Consider the following 13,182-nt stretch of genomic DNA (forward strand, 5'->3'; position numbering starts at 1 on the left):
CAATAAGCTAGACATGAAAATACAATAAAAAATTTTATGTTATATACTGTACATGTAATTTTTTTTACATGTAATTTCTGGAGTGCTATAACAAATTTTAAGTAATTTGAAAATATCTAACTCCTCTTGAATCAGTGTCTATTACAGGATGGCACATATTTCATTTTTAAATAGCAATAGTCAAAAAACAAGGTGCAAAATTTTCAAACGATGCGAGGAAAAATTTTTTCTAGGGAGCCCCATATTTAATCAATGTTTTGGGCTTCATAAACCAAAATTTGTGATTTACACACAAAAGTATCATGTTTGTCCAAAATAATTTAAGAAAAAAAAATGAAATAATATTAAATCTAATTTTTTAAAATAATTTAACAATAGTTTAACTCCTGCAATAAAATTGTTTGATCAAAGGCAAATTAGAGTTATCATACAGTTTTTTTGTAAATTTTCACTAATACATATCAATGAATAATAATAAATAAATAATAAGTAGATAAAAAAAAATGCATAGCATAATAGTTGTTCAGTTAACATTTCCCATTATAATGTAAGTATTTTTTGTAACAAAATATTAAATATATTTATCAGTCAAATCTCACAAGAACAAAAGGTGAAATAACACAATTAAAAATATTATCATATATAAATAGTTAAAAATAATCTATGGTATAAAATTTATATTAAAATTTTTAATTTCAAATTATCTTATTCTAAGACTAGAAGAATAAAAATTATTTTATGCAAAAAAGATTGAAATATACTTGGAAGCAACTAAGTCAAGTCTACAGGTCGAAGTTGTCGTTCTCCATCAGCTAATAATAAAAGCATAGCACGATATAATAGGTAACAACCAAGTTTACATTTGTCGCTTCCTTTCCATTTAATGATTTTATTATAATAGGTTCCACGCTTCTCATTAGTCAATCTATTTAATCCTATTGCATCTATCATTGCAGCTTCCCGAATATGAGCTTCTTTTGAAGTTAAATGATGAAATGCTTGAACACATACAACACCTTTATTTTCACGCCATAAATTTAAAATAAACTCAATCTAAAAATAAAATAAAAATAATGTATCTTGATAGATAAGATATTATGCCACATCACACCCTTATTGTATTTTTTTGATATATTCAAAAAATTTTAATTTTCTAAAAGGTAAGCTATCTGCAGAATTAAGAAAAATTGTAATCCTCAAGACTAGTGCTGAATTAAAATTAAGATCATTTATTATTAAAATTTTGCGAAATAAATTTCAAGATATCAAACTAATGCTGTTTAAGCAATTCCATTAAAATTATAATTTTAAGAAATTTGATATAATATTATATGTATTCATATGTAATATTATATGCAGATATTTGGTATTTTTGTAGTTATTTGTACCATTAACTGCTCTTTAGTAACAATACAGTATGTATTGTGGTTTTGGATCACAAGGACAATTTATTGGAAAAATAAATTCTAAGTAACAAAAAAATGAACATTTGATGTAAAAATATTACCTTTGGGTTTGGGACTTTGTTATTGCTACCAACGCCTACCCATTCATTAAATGCTTCTCTCATATGATCATTAGGTCTAGCATTTGTTCCTTTTCCTATATAAAAAATTGATCTAATAAAAATTATCAATACATCAATTGAATTTTCAAAACTATCAACTCGGTTAGGTAAATTTTCAGTCACTCGAGGATCTAATAGTAAGTATGTGAAAGATGATCCACTTTTATTACACACTATATCACATTCTAATGAACTCCAGCTCATAATTACAGATTTCCACGAATTTCCAATTTTAAATAATTCCTCTAATTGTTGACTAAAAGATCCACCTGTATTTTAATAAATCAAAATAACACTTTTTTTAATTAATGAAGCATAGAATATCTTAAAGACAGAGAATAAGTCTTGATAAAATTTATAATTTAATAGTAAATTTAAATTTACCAACAGTAGCGTATTTAAAAGGAAGGTTCCTGAGTCAATCCCCTTGAAACCAATTGTTATAACACAGTTTTTATAAAACAACTAAGGTTAATATTTTTAGTTTTCAAATTATATTGAAATAACTTTTTGAAAACTGAAACTATCATTGTGAAATTTTTATTTATAATACTTCAAAGATTTGCCTTGAAGACAATATATTTTTTTTGAAAACTCAATCATTTACTAGGGTACTAGGGGTTAAAATTATATTAACATTTTTTTCTTTTTAATTTTTGATAAAGCTCCAAAAAACTGACCTTTAATAAATTAAATCTAATATATTGTATATCAAGATGAAAAAAACTATTCAACAACTCGATTTATAGTTGTCAGCTAATTAATACAAAAATCATACAATTTTCTGTTAATAACCACAGAATGGTTCATCAATGATAAAATATTCATTTTCTTGAAAATAATTGAACTTTTTTATTTTTGTTATAGAGAAAAAAATTGTTAGGTTCAATAAAATATTTCATAACATATATTTTTTTTTTATCCATTTGAAAATATAAGCCTTTAACTTTATTATTCTTAAATGAGATCCCCTATTTTTATTTTGCTAATATGATTTATAATAATAATAAAATAATAAAAGAAAAATTTCATTCTTAAAACTTTTTTTATCTGGTTAATTTTTCATCTGTTACTACAGCATGTTAGAATTAAGTGATTTTAGACTAATTTCATATTGTTATTATACTGTTTAACTATTTTACAGAAATTTTATGAATAATAGTAAATGAATATCGAAAGATGCACACTTTTTAATCAATGCAGGATTACTATCGTACAATCATTGATTGACTAATGAATACTGTCTCTAAAAATATTCATTGATTACGACCATAATTTATGAGCTATCAAACAGTTTGAGTTATTAAGAAATCCAAATAAATATTACATTTTTAATCTAGATCCAAATTATTAAATAAAACGCGAACCTCATTGAGTGAATAAAAAAAAAGCAACAAATAGAAGTTATCAATTTTTAGTAAAATTTAAAAATTTTTCAATAAATTCTTTTAAATTAACAAAAGTGTAAACTTTGTATTATTAATCACTGTTACGAATTTATTTGTATTGAAATTTTGAGACTTTCCAGATTATTTCTAGTTTTTTATTTCATTTCATTTTCAGAAATTTGTTTTAGCATTTTAAAAATGTCAATTTGCATAAGTAATCATGAAAATTTTTTAATTTGTTACTGCTCTCCTGAAAATTTTCAAAATTTGACACAATTTAAAAAAAAACAAATATAAATAATTATCAAAAATTATTTGTCTCAAAAATTATATACAATAAACTGAATATCATGAGTGTATTTATGGTGATGGTTGAAAAGGCCCTAGTTCCTCTCCAAAAATTAATGACTGTTTTTTTTAAATCTGTCTATAGAACATAAAATGTAAAAAATCAAAGTTGGATCAACTTCACTTTTATGGGCCCTGAAGTGAATATCAAAAATATTCAATTTTCATAACTTGAATGTGTGTATTTTCATAATTATTTATGATAGTTATTTTAAGTATACATTTCCATGTTAAAAAAAATAATAAGCTGTAAAAGGTATTTTTCTTGTGCCACAGTAGAACAGCGTAAAAAAATATGACAATTTTTTGGATGAGTTGTTTTGACATAATATGGTGTTTATAAAAATCAAAGTAATCATTTCTATGTTACTCTTAATATTTAACAAGATACTACAATTGAAATATTTTTTAATTATTCAAAAATTAATCAAATTTGTATAATGTTCATTATTCATTCTATTTTAGCTTCAATGCGAAGCGGAGAAGGTATTAATTTTACTATGATGTGTTTTTTTTTTTTTTTTGTCTGTTGCCACTTTTTCTCAGCTCTCACTGGACCGATTTCTTTCAAAAATACGTCAAAAGATCACAAATTGTATCTAGTTGGAGACATTACCCTTAAAAATTGAAAAAAATTCCTTCGTTCCCCGCAAATGGGGGAAATATGCAAAAAGATTACAAATTTAAAAATCGCTAATTTTCGAAATTTTTTCACTTTTTTTTCTTAAAACTTCCATAACTTTTTGAAAAATCAACAAATCAACATAATTTTTTTTTATACTAAAACCTTAAATATTTCTCTTTCATTTGATATCATTTTTTGAAAATCTAACACTTAACCTGCTCATTGGGGGAGATTTAAAATAGCAACTTTTTTACAAAAACTAACTTTTTCAACTTAATTTTTGAAAATGTTCCGGAAATACTGCGTCCTTTAAACATATATCAAATTAAAGCTTATTTTATGTACTATAAAATGAAAAAAAAAAATTTGTCCCGACACTTTATCTTCTGCATGTAAACGGTTGCCGTAGTTAAAAAANGTCCCGACTCTTTTATCTTCTACATTTAAACTGCTGCCGTAGTTAAAAAAACACTATTTTTTGTTAAAATTTTCGATTTTAAATTTTCAACTTTTCAACTTAAAAATGCTATAACTTTTTGAAAAATGTATATATCAGCACAAATTTTTTTTTTCTTAATGCATTATAAGTACATCTTTCATTTGACATACTTTTTATTAAAATTGGACAATTTCCCCTTATATAAGGGGCGTTCAAAACTTNGACAATTTCCCCTTATATAGGGGGCGTTCAAAACTTAAAATATTGTAAAAAACATAGATCTTTTTCAACTGAACTTTTGAAAATGTTCCGGAAATACTGCGTCCTTTAAACATATATCAAATCAAAGATTATGTTATATACTATCAAATGAAAAAAAAAAATTTGTCCCGACATCTTATCTTCTATGTGCAAATGGCTGTCGAAAATTCTAAAAAAAATGTAATGTTTGCGATAAAAATTACATTTTATCGGGATGTTTTTTGTACTTAAAACTGCCATAACTTTTTCAAAAATGAACAAATAAAAATAATATTTTTTTGTATTGAAACCTTAGATATTTCCCTTTCATTTGATATAATTTTTTTTGAAAATCTAACACTTATTCTGCTCACTGGGGGGATTTAAAATAGTAACTTTTTTACAAAAAATAACTTTTTCAACTTAATTTTTGAAAATGTTCCGGAAATACTGCGTCCTTTAAACATATATCAAATTAAAGCTTATTTTGTGTACTATAAAATAAAAAATAAAAATTTGTCCTGACGACCTTTCTTCTATGCGCAAATGGCTACCATATTCAAAAATATGCTATTTTAACAAATTTTTTTTTTTTAATTAAACACTATCTACAGATTTGCATCGAAGCGTTTCTTATGATAGTGATTTTAATCACTGTCAGATTAAATCTATNTAATCATTGTCAGATATCATCTATACTGGACCCAACTATGCCATGACCCCACTGTGCTGGTTTTTTTTTATATAATAACAGAATTATTATTATCATTTTTTTAATTATTTCTATATAACCTAATAACTAAACATAAATATGTATAAATTTTAATAAACATAAACATTTCTGAATGTACATTGTAATAAAGGAAGATTTTGTCATTATTTTTTTCTCCTATGGCTGAGTTGGACTTATTTATAACCAATGTTTTTGGTTATTTTTTAAATTTTTTTTTAAATTCTAAATATGCCACTGCTGAATATGTCTGTAAAATTATTACTGGTATAAAGTATCATTTTTTTGGAAAAACAAGACAAACTGCTTAGAGCAATGTGGTTATACAAAATAGAAAAAATTAAAAAAAAATATTCTTAAACTTATCCAAAATTATAAAAAAATCATATTCCATATTATAGGCTTTCTATATTCTATCCAAAACACAACCCTGATTATTTTATTTAAATAAATGTTTTTGAAAATTGAGTATTAGGTAATATTATTTAAAAAATAAATCTTAATCTTAAAGATGAATCAAAACTTATTTTATTTTATAATATTTACACAAAAAATTTTTACCTGAAAAATAATTAATATTAGGAGTTGGGTATTGATTACAGTGAACTTGATCACTTAGTAATCGCTTGAGACGTCTTAAATACAAACGTTTTGTGCCTGGTAATATAGGGCCTGGTATAATACCATGACTCCTTAGATTTTGGCGGACATCATCAGTATCACAATCATCCGTTATCTCCGTTAAGCTACTACTTTTAACTAAAAATTAATATTAATAAACATTTTATTTGAATATATTTTATTAAACAATTAATTTAGAACACAAAAAAAATAGAAAAATTAGGAGATAAAATTAATTTAAAAATCGATAATTTTTAAATGGTGAGTACACGAGAATAATATATTAAGTCATGTTTTGAAACTTTTTAGTAGAGCAATTTACAGTATGATCACTAACAAAGCAACTTATGGTATAAATACAAATGACAATCAGTTGAATGTGAATTCATTATACCAAGCAAATATTAAAGATATTTATATTCTACTCATTTTTATGTATATAACTCATTTTTAACATTTTGTGACTTAATGTCTTATTCCTGCATACTCATCAAAGGATATCAATAAATCAGTTGTTTAGAACTATACAGTAAGTACTTGTTAAATTATCATCAAACATTAAATGTATCAATACAAAAACACATAATATTGTTATAATTTAAAGTAAAATTTAAAAAAAATTGTGAATTTTACAGTAAAACATTTTTAGAATTATATAAGACTGTTATTATCTCAATTTATACATTTTGGTAGATTATAATCAGCCCCCCCAATTAATAAGACACAAATGAATATTAATAAAATATAAATAAACTTTACTAGATGATGTGGTGGAGTTGATAATTCTAGCCTCACTTGTATTCACTTCTACTAAAATATTTGAAAGGAATCTAAAAAAATAAAATATGACCAACTATAAATTTTGTTTACAATATAATAAAAATAAATTAAAGCAAAACATAGTAAATAATAGAAATTTAGATATTTTATCATAAAAATAGGAAACATAAATTATATCATCAATTAAAGAATAATTTATGTGAAATAGTTTGCTATAATAGTACGATAGTTATCATGATTGAATAGTATTAATTAGCAAAATTTGTAATTCATATTTACTTTGAATTAGTGTGGTCACTGATATTAAAATTAGGAAAAGCGTTACAAATGGCTTCTATTGATTTACTGCTACTGGCTTCAGAATTCTCTAAGCTATTTTTCTCGGGGCATGTAAAATACTCATTGTCACTGTCACTGTCAATAGCTTGATTTGTTAAGTTTGATATGTCAGTCATTATGCTATCATTGTCAATAAAATTTAGGTCATTTTGTAAATCAAAGTTTTCATTAACCATACCATAATACGATAAATTTGTTTTAGTATCACTAACTGAATTCATTAATGGAAAACTTATACTATCTAGGAGGCAATCATTATCTATATTTATATTAAATGAAGAAGATCTACCAATTAAATTATCTTTATGATAAATTTTAGAAAGTTCAATTAAGTTTTTTTTATTAACATTTGTATTTAATAAATCTTCTTGAGATAAATTAATTGACTTTGTTGAAAATAATGAAACATTTCTGATGCAAGAATCTTTTAAACACTTTTCATAATCATGATTAATATTTATTTTGTCAATTATACTATTACTACTATCCAATGAACTTTCACTTCCATTGTAACCACTTTGGGTAGATAAATTATAGTAATTAAAAATTTCATGTTTTTTTAGTTGTACTTTAGGAAATTTATTTTGTTCAAAATAATGTAATTCTTGCCCAAAATAGTTTTCTCTTCTCCTTGTATTGTTACCTGTAAAATTGACTAGCTTAATAAATTTATATTTAAAAATTATACAAAACTACATACAATTGATTTAATGAATAATGTTTAAATTTTATAATATATTATAATTTAAATGATTTTTAAAAACATACATTTTAGAATTTTTATTAAATTAAAAATTATGAAAGATGACAAAATTTCTCAGGACTACCAAACTATTTGACTTAATATAATATCAGTATAACTTATGTGATAGTGACCAACTGTTATTCACTCTCATTGTTAACCTATTCTAATTATTTAAATAGCTATTTTATGGTAATATACATGTAATTATTGCTAATGGCCTTTGCTGCTAGGGTCATTATTTTAGTTAAAAAAAAAAAAAAAAATTAAAAATTAATTATTTCATGTAATAAAAAAATATTTCACTACAAAAATATGAATTTCAGCATCAGTATAATTGTTTAAACTAAATTTCATAAAGCATACATACCCATTTTATATTGAACATTTTCATTTTGAGAACGTAATTCAGCAAGAGATTCCCAAGCATTAAATTTAATAGCATAATCAAAAGGTGTAAATCCTTCATCATCTTTTACCCGAAGGTCAACTAAAATATAAGGATTATCAAGTATTACACGCACTACATGCCATCGATTCCATGCAATGGCTACATGTAAGACAGTCCGACCACCATCACATGTTTTGTTTGGGTCACCACCACAATGTAAAATGAGTGTAGCAGCAATTTTTCCAAAAGCTATATTTTCATGACCCGCTGCTATATGAAATGGTGTCATACACATTTCTGGTACAAGTACATTAGGATCAGCTTTATCATGGTTTAGTAATATGTCAACTAGCCTGAAATTAAATTTTTTTAATTATTAGAATAGTAAAACTTATTACAAATTTTTATATACTAAAGTATCTATTTCAAAAATTATTATGACTAAAGACAGATGATAGCAGATGGAGTTTCCTTATTTCTTTTAACTGTTGTAAATTCATTGTAAAAGTCTATATGGTCAGGGTAGAAAAATTCTTTAAATAATGTTTAAAACAAGTCAAATTTGATTAATTATTTACTATTTATTAATAATATAATAACTATACTGTACGCTAATAATTCTTGTAAGGAATACTCTATATCAAAATATCAAGAGTGGTCGTTGCTTTCATTGCTTGTTCAACTGACGTTTGTCTTTACTTATTGAACATTCTGTATATATTATGTAAGTTTATTGTTAGTTGTGCTATAAAGAGGAAACTTATCTAGTTGTTACCCAAAATAGAAAAACTAAATAAAAGCAATAGCATATTGAATTGTATGTCATTGTTAATTTTAATCGAGTGATGAATGCAGCCCAAGAGATATTTCTTAGGCGACTCACTGAAAATGTCAACAAAATAAAATCTTGGGATGGTGCTAAAATAAATGAAGGCGATCATGTACAAGCGGATGGTCACTCACATACCAGGACTGCCCAGAAATTTGGGAAGAGGAAGGCTGAAGAATCCTCCGTGCCATTATGAAAAGGAAGCAAGGCACAAGTGAGAAATAAATGGACTCACTATACTCCCTACTCAAAAGGGAAAGGAGGATATGAGCCATGTAAAGGTAAGGGACCTGGGAAACTGTCATTCTCAGTAAAGTTTGAAACTAAAGAGCTCCTATAGACCGGAAGAGAAACGTGAAATACACACCTAGGGAACGATCACCGCCTAAGAATGCAGGTGGTGAATCACCCATAGGAGAGGTTGTGTTATAAATGAAATTTGTATCACACCCTGATTAGCATATCTTTTGAAATGTTAGAATTAATTTTTCTGATTGTGTGACAAAATAATACAATTCATACAATTAATTTATATCACAGTAGAGGGGCCATTAGAATATTGCTAAAGATAGCGCTAATAGTTATCAATATGCTAATAGCACTACTTAATTATTGAAATAAAGAAAAATTATAACTTATCTTTGGTATGGATCCAAATGCTCACTGTACTATATGGGGAAGCAGTAACATCAACCAAAAAGATGAGGCACTAATCTACAGTTTAGATTAAAATTGGAACAAAGCATTGAAAATATCATAACTGACTTTCAGAAATACATTGTTTTGGCATACAAAAAAACTGTCCTTTGATAAAAAGGAAAGGTATAGGAAAGAGGATTAAGCTTGGTAAAACGCTAATTTGTCAAATTTAAGAAAGGCGTCTCATAAACTCATAATAAAGCAATGAAATCAGGTTTGGAACAACATTGGGATTCCTATAAGGACTCTCAAAGATAATACAAATCTGCATTGAAAAAGTGCAAAAGAGATAGCTGGAAAAAGTTCTGTGGGGAATTACAATTACTCACAAATACTAGTTAATTTATTATATATTTGAGAACATCAGTATATTCTACACATTATTATGAATAAAACATTAACTTATTTATACTAATATATGAGATAAAAAGTGCTGCTTCTCAACCAAAGATATTTTTATTATATATTGTTTGTCTATATAAATAAAACACATTATAAAGAAGTAAACTTCTCCATAGACTATTACCGTATATCGCCATCACCAGCCATTGCTGTGCATAATGCGCGTGCTAATTTTTGTTTATGGAAGTTATCCATATTTTTGTTAGCATGGTTGTAAGCCATTGTTTATTAAATAATAACAACAAAAATGCGTCAATAAACTTAATTTTGTAGCAATTACATCACTAAAAATATATTCTATAGCATAATATTAAATATGTTATTTAAAAAAAGTAATAACTTAAAGAATAAAGTCAAATTTAAAAAATATAGATAACGTTTAATTTTGAATTTGAAATATTAGTTATTATGCAATCATGTAGATAACTCAGATAACTATTGTTAAAAGCAATAGAAAACTGACATCTAGTGAATAAAACAGAAAGCTTTTGATAGCTCTGTGTACAATCAGTTTTTCTTTTTTTTTTTTTTTTGATTTTGATAATGATATTTTCTAGAGATGGGATTTTCGACTCAGTGATATGAATCAGTTCATTCAAATGATTTGATCCAGCAAGTTCTACTCCCAACTCTCAAATCGTCGAATCTTTAAAGGCGCAATTATGACTCGTGAGTTGTAGAAGTTTGTGAAACGCGAATTACAACTCGCAACTCACAAGCAGACCTGTCGATAGGGGAAGAAGAGTAGGATTCCTCCCGGGTCCGAACTTTTTTAGGGGCCCCATAATCTAGGGACTGTTATTAATTATATAATTTGAAAAATATTTTTTGCTTATTTACAAACTTAGACTGACGGTATACTCAATGATATAATAATATGTATATATTCGATCTATCCGTTTCCATTATCATTGCTTTCTAAAACTTTGCCAAATGGTGAAAAAGTAAAACGCAATTGGTTATTTGGAGTCGCTTTAAAAATGCTTTTTATTGTTTTCCTTGCCGCTTGTTCAAAACGAGCACATTAAATTGTTCCTATCTCAGTAACTCTGATGGATACTCAAAAAATAAAATTAGGAGAAAATTATATAAAAGATTACCATCACATGAAACCAATAAAGATCACATTCAATGTTTTATGAAGTGGCGTGAAATAGAAACACGAACAAAAAATGAAAGTTCGATTGACAAGCTAGTATGCAAACATATTGCAGACGAATCCCAAAAATGAAGAAACATTTTGACACGTATTTTGGACACAATTTTATTTATATTGGCTTTAAGAGGAGAAAGTCATATAGTGGAAAACCAAATAATGTAAACTTTTTCGGGATTTTAGAACTGATAAGCCACTATGATCCTATTTGACGACAGCATTTAGAAATAGTAAAAAAGACTCAACAACTTGGAGTTGTCCAAAAATGTTATTATGTTTTCAGCAGCAGTCCACAACGTTGGGAAATTTAAAAAAAAAATATAACAGGTTTACTTCACAGTCTATCAAATACAAAATGGTCAGCTAGAATAGATGCTGTAAAACCATTCATAAATCATCTCCCAGAACTAAAAAACGCACTAGAAGACGTAAAACAACTTAATTTAACTGCAGAAACTCATAGATATCGAAGGTATAAAATACGTCAATAATTTTTATGGCATCTATATGGTTTAAAGTTCTCAGTGCAATAAATGAAAGAAATATTGTTCTTCAAGCGAGAAAATCTACGATTGATGTTGAAGTAACAAATCTGGAGAGTTTAGTAGTAGAGTTGCAGCTGATAAGAGATAATTGGAATACTATTTAACAAGAATGTAAAATAGTTGCCAGTGGATTAATTAATACTTCATCTAAGGTGCAAGTGAGTCGGAAAATAAAACGCGTGAAGGTATTTTCAAAAAACTGTAGTAATACAAAAATAAGCAAAAACTGATATTAGGGGATTTAATTGACCAAAGTTGGATATTTGGGGATTTGGTCAATTCAGGAGCAACGAGGTTCTATCGGGGTTGTAGAGTTCGAGGGTTTAGAACAGTAAAGACAAGTAGATATAAAAAGATATGTATTAAGTTCCTCTCATAGAGGTATTAAACGCTGAGGTATTCTTTTAGTGGCCGGGGACTTGGCCTCCTATCTGACACGCAGTCGAAGCGTGATGTTAACTGGTATGTGCTTTAGTGAAAATACTGAGGCGTTCATGAAGTGGCGGAGGCCTCCTCTCAGACACCCAGTCGAAGTATATGACCAAACACTAACTAGTTATTAATAATTAAATTAAATGATGTTTAAAAAATCTATTGCTTTATTATACTTACTTCTTTTATATATCTTACGTTCAGATTTATACTGTTCCTTTTTAATAAATAAATAAAGTATTGACGCAAAAATAATTGTACTTAATATCGCTTTAAAATTTACCGACAACAACACGGGGTCGCGGCTAGTTTGCTCAAAATAAATCAGATAGAAGAATTCTGAATTCTTTATTGAATTCAGATCTTCAAAAAGGAGAGAGAATGAGCCGCTCGGTGGCACGCTCGCTCACTGATGTACAAGCAGAACTAAGCCTTTTTAACACGCTTATATTAGTTTCACATGTATGTTGTATGTTGTTTGTATGTTGTAAGTTTGTAACTCCACGCGGCACGTATTATTATGTCGCGTATGCCGTCGTCTATGACCTTGAGACTAGACCGTCGTAACGCATTCACCCCACCACACTCACCAGTCGGCGAAAACACTATTTTTTTCTGTATAATTTTGAGTAAACGCCGCGGTGCAAAGTCCAGCAAGTGCCGCACGGCCGACGACGTACCGCCGCTAATGATACCGTAGTATTCTTCCTGTTGTCAAAGTGGCAACGTCAATAAACCGATCTCCACTCGCGCACCGTCGCCATCAACGCTGCTAACCTTTTGACGCCCGAGGATCACGCCGGACATCGCGTCGTCGACGCCAACGAAAGTGCCACGATATTATGCGAAGATTATATATTCTTACCATCGCCGCTAATATTAATATATATATACATATATATATATATT

General features: G+C 27.2%; 1 protein-coding gene across 2 annotated transcripts; it reads right to left on the reverse strand.

The window, feature by feature from the left end:
• Nucleotides 1-334: 334 nt before the first annotated feature.
• LOC126899136 (uncharacterized) lies at nucleotides 335-12,652 on the reverse strand. Of its 2 annotated transcripts, none has more exons than XM_050673702.1 (7): nucleotides 12,454-12,652; nucleotides 8,190-8,563; nucleotides 7,018-7,720; nucleotides 6,718-6,788; nucleotides 5,899-6,096; nucleotides 1,508-1,836; nucleotides 335-1,053 (listed from the first exon to the last, which is right to left on the reverse strand). In XM_050673702.1, the coding sequence occupies exons 2-7, from the start codon at nucleotides 8,503-8,505 to the stop codon at nucleotides 772-774; spliced, it is 1,899 nt and encodes a 632-aa protein (XP_050529659.1). In that variant the 5' UTR covers nucleotides 8,506-8,563; nucleotides 12,454-12,652; the 3' UTR covers nucleotides 335-771. The 2 variants fall into 2 exon arrangements, with proteins under 2 accessions (XP_050529659.1, XP_050529658.1); XM_050673701.1 differs by lacking the exon at nucleotides 12,454-12,652 and adding an exon at nucleotides 10,265-10,525.
• Between the last annotated feature and the right edge of the window lie 530 nt (nucleotides 12,653-13,182).

The sequence above is a fragment of the Daktulosphaira vitifoliae genome, unplaced genomic scaffold (assembly GCF_025091365.1).
Source record: "Daktulosphaira vitifoliae isolate Bord-2020 unplaced genomic scaffold, ASM2509136v1 Scaffold_2, whole genome shotgun sequence".
Classification (NCBI taxonomy): domain Eukaryota; kingdom Metazoa; phylum Arthropoda; class Insecta; order Hemiptera; family Phylloxeridae; genus Daktulosphaira; species Daktulosphaira vitifoliae.

Excerpts from the sequence above, each read along its gene's own strand:
- LOC126899136 (XM_050673701.1), bottom strand. The coding sequence starts at position 10,362 with ATGGCTTACAACCATGCTAACAAAAATATGGATAACTTCCATAAACAA. Across the intron at positions 8,564-10,264 it reads GCTGGTGATGGCGATATACG|GCTAGTTGACATATTACTAA; the intron begins GTAATAGTCTAT and ends ATTTAATTTCAG. Across the intron at positions 6,789-7,017 it reads AGTGACCACACTAATTCAAA|ATTCCTTTCAAATATTTTAG; the intron begins GTAAATATGAAT and ends TTATTTTTTTAG.